The sequence below is a fragment of the Brassica oleracea genome, chromosome C9 (genome assembly GCF_000695525.1).
Source record: "Brassica oleracea var. oleracea cultivar TO1000 chromosome C9, BOL, whole genome shotgun sequence".
Classification (NCBI taxonomy): domain Eukaryota; kingdom Viridiplantae; phylum Streptophyta; class Magnoliopsida; order Brassicales; family Brassicaceae; genus Brassica; species Brassica oleracea.
Genome location: NC_027756.1, coordinates 4,540,371 through 4,552,845, shown reverse-complemented (window position 1 = coordinate 4,552,845; position 12,475 = coordinate 4,540,371). Strand labels below are relative to the sequence as shown.

The window sequence follows — 12,475 nt, the reverse complement described above, 5'->3', positions numbered from 1 at the left end:
AATATCATGTCACTTTCTACTGTAGAAACCCATTGCAACAGAAAATATTTAATTGAATTATTTGCTGGCAAAAAGAAAAGGAATCATTCCATAACACTGTTAATCTGTCATTACCAACCCATGACAAGATGTTATCGGGTTTACCTTTAATCCTTTGCACATGATTGATTAGTGAGTTATTTCCATTATAGGTCACTTTCCATCTTGTTGCTACTGAGTAGGCCTGGAAATTTAAATCAAAGTCCGCGGGGCCCGTCCTATTTGACCCGCCGCGGGGCGGGTGCGGGTAGAGCGTTTTGAAAAAATCAAGTCGCGGGTGCGGGTGCGGGTTAAGACTATTTTATGCGGGGCGGATGCGGGTTTGTGGATTTTGATTTGCGGATACCCGCCAACCCGCAAAATAAAATTAAAAAAAAAATCTTTTTTTTTGAAAATACGATTTTTTATAGAAAAATAATTAATTTTTTAAAAAATAATTATTTTTTTAAAAATAGTTATTTTTTTAAAAAATAGTTATTTTTTAAAAAAATAATTAAATTTTTAAAAAATAATTAAATTTTAAAAAATAATATAAAAAATTACTTATAAATATATTATTTTATAGAAAAACTAATTAAATAATTATTATTTTTAATTAAAAATATAACCTGCGGGTCCCGCGGGTTACCCGCAAAATAAAACGGAGCGGGTGCTGGTATTAGTTTATTTCTTTGCGGGTTGAGTGGATCGAAATTTTAACTAAAAAAAAAACGATCCGCGGGTATTAGCAATTAATTTCATTCTTCTAACTAAAGTGGTCCCACCATTTTTAATCTTAATCATTTGTTTTCTCTCTCTCGACTGCAGAAAAGCCACTTTAATGAACAACATATGAAAATTTTTGAATCTCGAAATAAGATTCAATTTTGAATCTTGAAATAAGTGGATACACGAACCACTCAAATCCAAACTTTTCTCCACCGCAACTCTTCCTTATCCGCCTTGATTTGTGCTCTGCAACTCATCTCTAGCGTTTTCGTCTCGTCATCTCTAGCGTTTTCGTCCCGTCATCTCTAACGCCGTCAAAGCCCCAAGTCTGTCGTAGTTTTCTTCGTCATCTCCTCTGCTGGGTTCTACAACTTTCCCGACGTCATCACCTTGTCTCTTCATCGCACCACTGTTTCGAGAAGCTCGAACATCAATGGCCACTTTTTTTTGCAACTTTGGTCCTTCATATTTTATATAACTTTTTAGTTGTGCATATATCTATTAGATTAACCCTTTTGATTGCTCATCCCAGTCCTCCTCATAATTGATGTAATAGTATCCACATGTACACTCCAAGAACATATCCACATGTACACATTCTGTTTGAATTAAACTAGGTTATTACTTTCAAACAACATTTTTTAAGATAACCAAAAAGTGAAAAAAAGAAAAATGGCACACTTACATATAAATATAATCCACATGTACACTGGTAGAACATATCCACAAGTACATATTCTCATGTACACCTTATGTTTAAATTAAACTTGGTTATTACTTTCAAACAACATTTTTTAAAATAACCACAAAGTGAAAAACGAAAAAATGGCACACTTACATATAGTCAGTGGGAACACCATATATTCCAAGAAAGCAGAAATCACCAAAATAAACCTATAAACATTTGATATATTGTTGCATTGCAGCTACAACTGCAAAGACATAGCCTTAACCAAAGAAGAGCAGAAGAAAGTTCCTCCAATGATCGACGTGTAACGTTATCCACGTGTACACGAAACGATGTCCACATATTTTTTAGTACACAAGAACATGTACATATATGTACTTTGGATAAATGAAAGTTTTTGGAGTAGATGTACATAAGTGTTATATCTATTATGATATCTAGATTGATTGTAGTTCAAATTTTTAGTACACAAGAACATGTAAGAACTATCAAGTGTACACATACTGTATTATGTGGTGTACACATATTGTATTATTATCCACATGTACAGTTAGATTATTATATCCACGTGTACAACATGTGATCGATATCCACTTGCACACTGCAAACCACAGTGGAGTTTGCATCCTTGGCTTCAAACTCATCAACCCAAACTCCATATTCATTAGACCAAATGAACTTATGAGAAGGATCAATGGAACAAATAGAAAGTCCAACCTCATATACCTACTGAGCAAAGTTTTAGAACAGTTGGTCATAATCCCTCAAACAAGACGATAGCTTTGCTGCAAGATACGACCAAGCCAAGTTTTAGAACCAAGAAACAAGAGTTTTGGTGATGCAAATCAAAATCAATATCAAAATGAAGTTGAAACTAACTCAGGAACAAAATAAAACGAGATGGGTAAGAAAGGAACCAGATTGTTGTTGCAACGATCTAGATCCAAACATTTGAAGATGAAATCCACAGTCGATTTTAAGAGCAATACATAATTTTTAGGCCGGCGGCAGATGCAAATAGGAAGAGAGCATCTTTGCTGAGTTTAATGGAGCTTTGTTGGTTGAGCTGTTAGGATCTGTGTTAGGATCTGAATATGAATAAATCTGTAATAAAGAGGGGAGAGGTAAAGAAGTTGTGTGTGTGAGAAAGGAGACACAGATAATTTTACGCAGAGACGGTAGAGAAAAATATAACAAGGAAGAAAAGAGATAGAGACCACATCTAGATTTGTTTTTTAAGAGAAGAAGACAACAAAGAAGAAGTCCACTAATTATAATATGGTTCGGTTCTAGTTACTAAATCTAATGAAAAAAAAAAGTTAAAAGAAAGTGTTTGTGCAGTATAAATGACCTATAGTGATATTAATAAGTGCAAATGTGACTTATAGCGTAAATGTTTCTTGATTAGTTTTAAAACAAACAGAGTGGTTGTTGAATTTGCATAGTAAAGGGGAGGGGAGCATATAATTTTGTGATACAAGATAACTTAATTAATGGTAGGCTGTGTTTCGTTGTGCGTATTTATTTATTTATTTAAATAATCGAAGTTACACATGGGACCTATACGTGTTGCCAGATTAAGGAGCAAAAAATCAATAATGGGTCACTCTCTCATGCTTCCTCTCTCCTGATCTCTCCCCTCTTTGAACCCTAACCTACGGACCGTCCCTAACTTTCTCTGCTAATTCCAAATTATTAATATACGTTGATTAACTAATTTATAAACTATCTCTATAATTTTTTAATAAACAGTCTTGAAAATGGAACGTTTTTTTTTTTAATTTTGATTGGAACATATAAAAATCATTTAAGCTCTTAAGTGTTCTGATTTAAATAAAATTTAATCAGGAAACATTAAAAGATGTAAAACTTAACAACTTAGGATTTTTGTTTTTCAATTCGCGAAAAATATGATCTTTTTCATCTTCATCTCGCTCTTTCTCGTCTTCAACGCGTGTCACACGGATGGTACGAATTCCGAACTCTAAGCATATTCAATTTACTTTAATTAAGGTAGATAACTCAGTAATGGTAATAGTCATAGGTTACAAAAATACTCAAAATCTGATTGGCAGATTCGAGCCATCTATTTAATCTCACGTTGATTTAAATCGGATGGGTAGGGTATGTTAGAAAATTTAGAAGATTAAATTAAATATATCATCAAAATATGATTATTTTTAGTCACTTATGCATATAATTGTAAAGATTCATATTTGAGTTGAAATACTGAAATATTAAATAATTTATTGAAAAATGATCTACGATATCACACCATTGAAAACAAAATTGAAAGATATGATATGGGTGAAAATATAGTAAACAAATCTTTAGAATTTTTCGAAATTAATGTTTTAACTTTCAACCGTCCGCAAAATTTACTGCAAAATTGAGTGGATTATGCAGTTGTGAACAAACAAAAAAACCATTCTGCATATATGGAGTAATAAATTTTTTGTTTGTTCACAACTGCATAATTCACTCTATTTTGTAGCGAGGTTGGAAATGCTCTTAGAATCCACTGACATCGATGGATCGGGGTATTACACTATCGATCATACGCCACGTCGTGAGAGCAGACCCCTTTCAAACGCAAGTGGTTCTCACAGGTCGGCCAGACAGAATTACTCGTTTTCCTTGTTTTTTCTTCCCTTTTTAAACTTGCCCCCTATTGAGTTCAGTTCATCTTTGCGTGAGAGTCGTTTAGGCGAGGGTCAAGGCCTTACTGCAGATGACGACGTCATATTTAACGTTTCTCTTATATTACATTAGAGGATTATCCTCTACTATATTATTACCTTCTTCGACTAATTGTAATTATTGTGTTTTAATTTTTGTTAATGTCATTTTTATCTTTATCGAAGAAAAAGTGAGTATCATATATTAAAGCTGGAAGAAAAAACGTAACGCTGACTTTAAAACGGTCCAGCCATATAAAGCACCCTACCTACCTGCATCTTTAATCACATGTATTATCGTTTGCAACGGATTGCCGTTAGTTTAATTGTTTATGTAAAATGATTTTCTAGAATGTTAAGGAAATAAAGTATAGTGCTATCTTTTGATTGTAGTCAATGTAAAAGCATAGTGTTATTTTTGTTAATTTATTTAATACTTGTCACCAGGCAGTGTTCGCGGGCAGGGAATGGTCGTGGCGAGACGTCGACGAAAACGACAAGGCGTTTTGCGAGTGATGATCGCGACATGTGGAGGTCGCGGCTTGTGGGCTGATTTCGTAGGCTTTGATCGCATGCAACGGGTGGTCGCGGCCGTGGTCCGAAACATTCATTTTACCATTTTACCCTTTTGTTTATAAGTTAGTATAAATACATTGTAAATTTAATTTGTGATCTTGACCGCAGATAAAACATAGAATTATGCGATTCAAACATAATACCAATACCATTATATATGTTTTTTTTTCGAAAGACTCGGAAATTTCCACATAAAGACAGACAAAACACATAACTTTAGCCGACCATGTACGTCAAATGGACTTAAAATCATATATAGGATAAATTAAAATATAGATTATCTTCAGTGTTAAATTAATCCGATGGCTCCACCAGAGAAGATAACTTCCACACTAACAAGTCAATTAGTAATAACTTATTTCATTATCTCTAACCGTCGTCATCCATCAGCCTTTTGATTAAATATATCAATCATATGTATTTGATCGGGTCAAATTATAAAAAAATACGACAAGAATAATTTTCTTAACTATCTGTAACAATCATAGTGTAAATACGGACTCTTCCCCACCGACAGTGCTTCAATGTTGTCGGCTTATTGTTATTTAAATAGTCGCCATAAACTTGAACTCGAGTTACAATTAAAATACAATTATACTCCAAACTAGACTATACAACAACTATGATTACTTTATGACTTTATCATTTATATACTAAAGCGCAAGTCGTTTAGCGAATTAAATAGTAACATGTAGAAAAAAATTTACAAAATAAAAAGTAAAAAAAATTTAAAAGAAAAAACAAATCACAATCATAAATCCTGCCACATCATAAGTATTTACAAAACTAAAAAGTTAATTAAAATAGATAATATTATTTAAAAATAACCATTTAACGGTTTCTAGATATATTCCACAAGCCCACGATTTTTTTTCTGTCCATAATCTATTCTTCTATACTTCCATATTTATGAGATCTTGAAACAAACATCTGAAAAACTCTCAATCGATCAAAACAGAATAAAAAAGTTAGTGCTGAGTTTGATATCTAAATAAACAGATGCCATCCACCTATATTTCCCCTCTTTTGTGCAGTTTGGTTGGTTTATGTGAAGCACTACATAGTCATCAAAACAGGTAAGCACTACATAGCTTCATGAAAACAGGTTTATGGCTTAGAAGGTTTGAGAAATAACAGATATGGTAGATTTGCATTGCTGGAGATCTGATCAAAACAAAGAGATGCGGACAACAACAAAAAATAAGGAAGATAGAAAACAAACATGGTAGAATCAGAAGAAAAGCTTTGGTTATAAGGTAAATACGCTTCCACCAAGTTTACTGTTTGCATTGGGTTTGTAATATTATTTTTGTAAAGGCTAAAGAACCATAACTTGCATATTAAAAGTTATGAAAAGTATTAAAAAAAATACATCAATAGGTAAAACAAAAAGCTTCAAAGTAATAATTATATTCAACAAGCTATTTAAGATCGATGTAATTTTTTTTTAACCGAATCTAATATATCTTTTCTTATATGTTTATGGTTAATTAATTATCTGTGTTAATATGTATACAAATCTCCAGATAAATCAAGCTAAATTATACATGTAAGTTTAGTTATATATGATTAAAATGTATATAACTGAAGTTTGGCTTTAAAAAAAAATAGTTTTATTTGTAAGCAAACAAGTACTCCCATGCCTAGCATGGGATCAATACTAGTCATATATAAAGATTTAGAATGCAAGTTTCATCGATAGCGTATCGCTTTGTCCATGATTAATTAACACTATACTGTATTTACCATTTTAATGATCAAAGACGTTCAAGGTGTCATTTAATCCAAATGATCTGAGTGAAACAAACCATTAATGATTTAAGTTTAAATTTGAAACTCGAAATCCTTATCATGCAAAAAAAACTCGAAATCCTGGCCTTAGCATAATTTCACATGTTGTGGAATTAACCAGAACACACGTTTTATAATTCTAAACAAATGATTTGTTGTTATTATTAGTATGAGTTTATGTTTACCTATACTCGTAAAAACAAAATAAGAAAGAAACGTGGTCAAACCATGCATTTCACACACTATGTATCTGGGTAAACATTCATGCATCATTTGAAACTTCACACTCTAGTGGGGATCTTCATCATAACCTCTCCATATGAATTTCTTCAGACCCACACAATATTATTTAATTCAATGTCTCTTCGATATCCTTGTCAAAAAAAAATTCGATAAATAGTAACGTAGCAGTTCGTTTAAAATAACATTTTAATAACATTTCAACTCTTTTTCTGAAAAATCGTAAATCACGTGGAATGAATCTCCCGGTCCCGAAAATGCAAAACGAACCTTGCCAATTATCTAAAACTCTAAACAATCTTGATAGACATTTTGCTGATTAAATGGTTGTTACGTGACCGTAAGTGTTCGGGCTCAAAAGCCCAACAAAAGATGGGGATATTGAATATATATAGTAGATCCAATATAATTTGGTCTCCGATAGAACATTTAACTGGTTAATCAAATCTTTCTCCAATTATCGACCAATGTCACGTTTTCACTATATATGTAACGCAAAAATATAACAATAATAAAAATGTTTTCTATATTTTGTTAACCAAATTTCAAAACGAACTGACCAAAATTCCGAATCAAACTAACCAAACTACTTAAAATTTTGAACCGAACTAACCAAAGCAACCAAACTTTGAATCAAATTAACTAAACTAACCGAATTTAGCCAATTTTATTCAAAATTTTAACCGAAATATAATCGAAACCAAAAAACTTCAGTTAGTTTCGCTAAATTTTTTAAAAACTGAACTACCCGAATACTAAACCAAACCAAATTTTTTGTAGCTAAACACTACCATCCCAACCCGGCATGCCTAGTTCTTAATGTCTGTATACCCGAGCAACTAGAACAAAAGAAATAAAAGACCAAATGCTCATGCTCCTAAATCAAGCATTGGGGGAATTTCATCGAACACCTTGTATGCATTTTGTATCCGTTTGAGAAAACTATAGTAGAAACATGCAGAGAAGAAAGCGGATCACGCAAATCTCACTCTCCGTAATCAGCAAAACGCGCTTCTCATCTTCTTCCATCAAACCCCTAACCAATCTCGACTTCCCCTACTCAAAAGCCACCGACGACGATCCTCTCTACGCCGACGTGCCCAAGCCTCGGAAGGATAAATCGGAGAGGAAGCCTTATCCCACTCCGATGAAGGAGCTGATTCGTCGCGCCAAGGAGGAGAAAGAGCTCAGAAAATCGCAGCCCTGTCGAGTACTTGGAGATCCGCCGGATAACGGTTTGCTCGTGCCGGAGCTCGTCCACGTGGCTCGCAGAGTTCACCGTTGCCGCGCCTCGTTACTCTCCGGGCTCTCTGCAATCATCCATCACCATGTCTCTTTTCATCGCTGCAGGTTACTATACTAATCTGAATCATCTAATGAGAGATTGCAATCAGTTTTAGCTTAGATTGTGGGATTCATATAGTCTATTGCTCAATTTGATCCTTGAAGAAAGAACTTGGAGCTGTGATTAGTTTGTGGTTTACTCGATTGGAACAGATTACATTTTGATTCTTGAGCTGAAACAACCGAGTCAGCTGATAGGTAGTCAGAGAAGTCTCTGTTTCACACAGAGTGTCTTCTATTAGAGGTCTTGGTAAGTATATGAATAAGAGAGGCGAGAGTTGTGGGAGAGGCGTGATGAGTCTCTCTGATTCACGAGATCATGAATGGATCTTTAGGTTATGTATCTATATGAGACTGTAATATATAGTTCTTGTATCGGTGTGATGTGGTATTCTTGTTTTTGAGCTGAGACAACAGAGTTAGCCTCAATACATTTGTTGCATTTGCATGTTTTGTGTTATAGTAATGTGTTTGTTTAAAATGAAATCACAGACTTTAGTTTTATTTTCTGAAAAACAGCGACTTTAGTCGGTTTTATCTAGTTTTAGAGTTTAAATTCCGGAGTAAAGAGGGTTCTTTGTTCTCAGATTCTGCTCTGAGGTTCACATTGGCAAGGAAGGTCACGGAATCAGGACTTGCACAGGCCCCGGAAGCGGTTCAAGAAGCGCGACTCATGTATGGAAAAAAGGAAGAGCTAGCGACGTCGTCTTGTTCCCAAAATGTTTTCACCTCTACGACCGTGCTGTCAAACCGAGAGTCATCCACGGCGAGAGGTTCACCGTCCCTAAGATCTCTGCGGTTCTTGAGTTATGCATACAGGCAGGCGTAGACCTCGAGAAGTTCCCAGCGAAGCGAAGATCCAAACCCGTTTACAGCATCGAAGGACGGGTCGTAGATTTCGAAGAAGTCAACAACGGGAACTCAGAAACTGCAGTTACCACTACTACTACAGCTACACCTTTACAAGAAGATGATCATTACACTGCAGAGAAGAAGAGCTTGAAGGAGTTAAGCGTTGAGACAATGGACTCATGGTTTGAAATGGTCACAGGGGTCAAGGAACTGATGGGGAGATACAAAGTCTGGACTTGTGGTTACTGTCCAGAGATTCAAGTGGGTCCCAAGGGACACAAAGTGAAGATGTGTAAAGCGACAAAGCATCAGATGCGAGACGGAATGCACGCGTGGCAAGAAGCGACTATTGACGATGTGGTCGGTCCAAACTATGTGTGGCATGTTCGGGATCCAGATGCTTCTGCTCTTGACAATAGCTTGCAGAGGTTTTATGGGAAAGCTCCTGCGGTTGTGGAATTGTGTGTGCAAGGTGGTGCACCAGTGCCTGACCAGTACAAGAGTATGATGAGGCTCGATGTGGTTTACCCCCAACGTGATGAAGTCGATCTAGTCGCGTGACTTTTCAAGGTGATTCAGCATCAAGAAACAATTGATATGAATAAACGAAAGCTCATATACATTAGGAAACATCGTAACATGTTTGGTTCTTCTGCTCCGTGCAGCTGTGATCTCACTTGGCAGCTTCTCAATAGTTTTGAGGTTAATGCAATTTCAACATCCCCGTTGAGGTTTTGTACCATTCAGGCAAAAATGTTATGTAACTTCATAAAAAGTTATAGGAGATCTCTTCTTCCGTTCATATAAACAAAACAAGATTGTGGAATCCATTTTAGTCCAATAGTTTGTTCAAAGATTTATTAATTCATTTATATCATGTAATCTAGGTTTTGAATTCCATAAACGAGTTATTAATAATTATCCTACTATGTATTAAATAAAAGTCACTTCATTTTCGTTTATTTGTCATTCATTGGTGAAATTTTACAAAATTACTTTAATTTGATGGGTTTTCTGCAAAAAAAAAAACCTCGAAAATAATTTTTTTTTCATATTAAACCGCAAACTCAAAAACCCATAGGTGAAACTACTAAGTGACGGTCAACCCGCAATATAACACTCAGTTGTGTATAGATGTATAAGACTGTATATATTTTTAACCGAAATCAAAACTACGTCGTTTTGAGCTATTTATTTTTGAAAAAATGCTTAAACATGATATCAAACCGTTTAGACTATCGTGCTTCATTTTTTAACAATCAAACGCAACTTTTCGTATTTGCTAAATGTATTCTTTTCTTCCTCCTTGCTCTGCACTCTCTGTGACACAAGACGACGGCGGTCAACGAAGTTCTCGTCGGTCGAATCAGCCCTAAGGACGAAGAAGGAGTTGTGAAGATTGCCGATTCGGTCCATTCTTTCACTCCAACCTCGCTCTCTTTCGTCCTCTCGAAATTTCGCTCATCATGGTCACTCTCACTACGTGCTCTCCATGCGGATTTTTAGTTAATGTTTCTTATAAAGTTCATTGTTCTGTAACTGTGTTTGAGGAAATTTATTATCTGGTGTCGAGACTCATGTGCAGAGTGTTGACATGAAGAGAATAAAGAACAAGAGTAAAGACATGAAGAACCTGATTGATCATGGACAAGAGATCATGGACAGGAAATCATAGACAGGAAAACTGAAGCAAGGAAATGTGTGAGACTGATTTAAATATCTTGCCTGAAGTCTTGGACGAATTTAAACAAGTGGAGGCAACTGGATAGAGCTGTTGGAGTGTGGAAACAAGCCAAAGTCATATGATATGCTAAGGAAGGAAGAGAGAAGAGAGTTGTCACTATCCGAAAGTGACTTCACCAGATCTGGTCTTCATTAGTTTATTCATCTCCATTTGTTTATTCATTCTCATTGTCTTATTCTCATTGCTAGATCTATTTATATAATTATTGTATACACTAAATCAATCTAAGGAAAAATGTTCCTCAAATATTCTTGTCTCTCTCTTGGATTCCCTCACATATCTCTCTTAGTTCTTCACCAAAATCTCTCAAATAATTCTCATAAACTCTCATTAATTCTCATAAATTTTCATGGTATCAGAGCTACAAGCTCTTGAAACCTAAATCTCTTCAGCAAATTACTCTGATTTTATTTATCTTTTTCTCTTTAAAATCTCTTATCATTCACACCAGTCTCTCTCCTCTGTTCTTGAACTGTTCTTGAATTTTTCCAGTTCTGTTCTTGTGATTCTTGATGGATTCAGGAGAAAACTCAAGAATGGTGGTGATTCCAGTTACTCTTAAAGGAGCTAACTATCTACATTGGGCAAGACTTGCTAAAACAGCTCTTGGAGGCAGAGGGCTTTGGGAGATTGTTGAAGAAGGCAAGCCACAAAAGAAGACTATCCTAGGAGAGGATGACAAAGAGGTTGTTCTTGCTGATGCTGGCGCCAAGAAGAAATGTCAAGAGGACCAGTTGGTGTTGTCCATTCTTCAGCACAGTCTTGACCCCTCACTTCAGGAAGGTTACTCTTATTGTGAAACTTCCAAGGAGCTATGTGATACACTTCAGAAGGTGTATGGAAACAATTCCAACATCAGTAGAGTCTTTGAAGTTAAGAGGGCTATCAATACACTTAGTCAAGAGGACAATGATTTTGATAAACATTTTGGGAAGTTTAGATCCTTGTGGGCTGAACTTGAGATGCTCAGTCCAACAACTATTGATCCTGATGTGCTTAATCAAAGGAGATATCAAGACAAGGTATTTTCTCTGCTGCTTACCCTCCATCCAAGCTATGGTGACCTCATCAAACACATCTTAAGGAATAAGGAGCTGCCTTCTCTAGATGAGGTATGCTCTGAGATTCACAAGGAGCAAGGCTCAGTTGATCTCTATGGAGGAGGAAAGAAAGATCTGGTGCTTGCAAACCAAGCTGATGGAGCAGTAAACAAAAGCTCTTACAAAGCTGAAGATAAGAAGGTGTGGATTTGTGATCGTTGCAAGAAGAAAGGTCATGGAAAGGACAAGTGCTGGATACTTCATCCCCATCTCAAGCCACAAAAGTTCAGGACATGTTACAATGATGCCAAAACAGACTTCTCTGGTGATATTGGTGAGCCATCTATACAAGGTAGCATGCACCAGACCAATGAAGCTTGTGAGAACAAAGGGGGAGCTTCCAGGAGTGGCTCAACCTTAAGGAACACTCAAGATGAGACCATCAGGAGATCTGATATTGAGGCTCTCATCAATCTCCTTAAGGATAACTCTGGTAAGTTACTTGGTACTTCTTTACATGCTACTGCTTGTGGAACTTCCTTGAATGCGATAACTAAATGTAATTTGACAAAACCTTTAGTTATAGATTCAGGAGCTAGTCACCACATGATCAGTGATTTAAAATTGATTAAAAATATTGTCTATGCCTTAGGAAATGTTACAATAGCTAATGGTGAAAGAGTACAAATTAAAGGAATAGGTGATCTTAGGTTGTTTAACAAAGATTCTAAAGCTTTCTATATGCATAGCTTCACCTCAAACATTTTATCAGTTA

The 12,475-nt window shown here is 35.5% G+C and overlaps 1 protein-coding gene and 1 long non-coding RNA gene across 2 annotated transcripts; one reads left to right on the top strand and one right to left on the bottom strand.

Moving 5' to 3' along the window:
- Positions 1–1,729: 1,729 nt before the first annotated feature.
- LOC106317094 lies at positions 1,730–2,641 on the bottom strand. Its single transcript, XR_001265052.1, has 2 exons — positions 2,353–2,641; positions 1,730–2,220 (listed from the first exon to the last, which is right to left on the bottom strand). It is a non-coding gene; the product is annotated as an uncharacterized LOC106317094 (long non-coding RNA).
- A 4,921-nt stretch (positions 2,642–7,562) lies between these two features.
- Positions 7,563–9,515, top strand: LOC106315754 (APO protein 3, mitochondrial-like). Its single transcript, XM_013753572.1, has 2 exons — positions 7,563–8,070; positions 8,652–9,515. Exons 1-2 carry the CDS (start codon positions 7,676–7,678, stop codon positions 9,475–9,477), a joined length of 1,221 nt encoding a protein of 406 aa, XP_013609026.1. The 5' UTR covers positions 7,563–7,675; the 3' UTR covers positions 9,478–9,515.
- Positions 9,516–12,475: the final 2,960 nt, after the last annotated feature.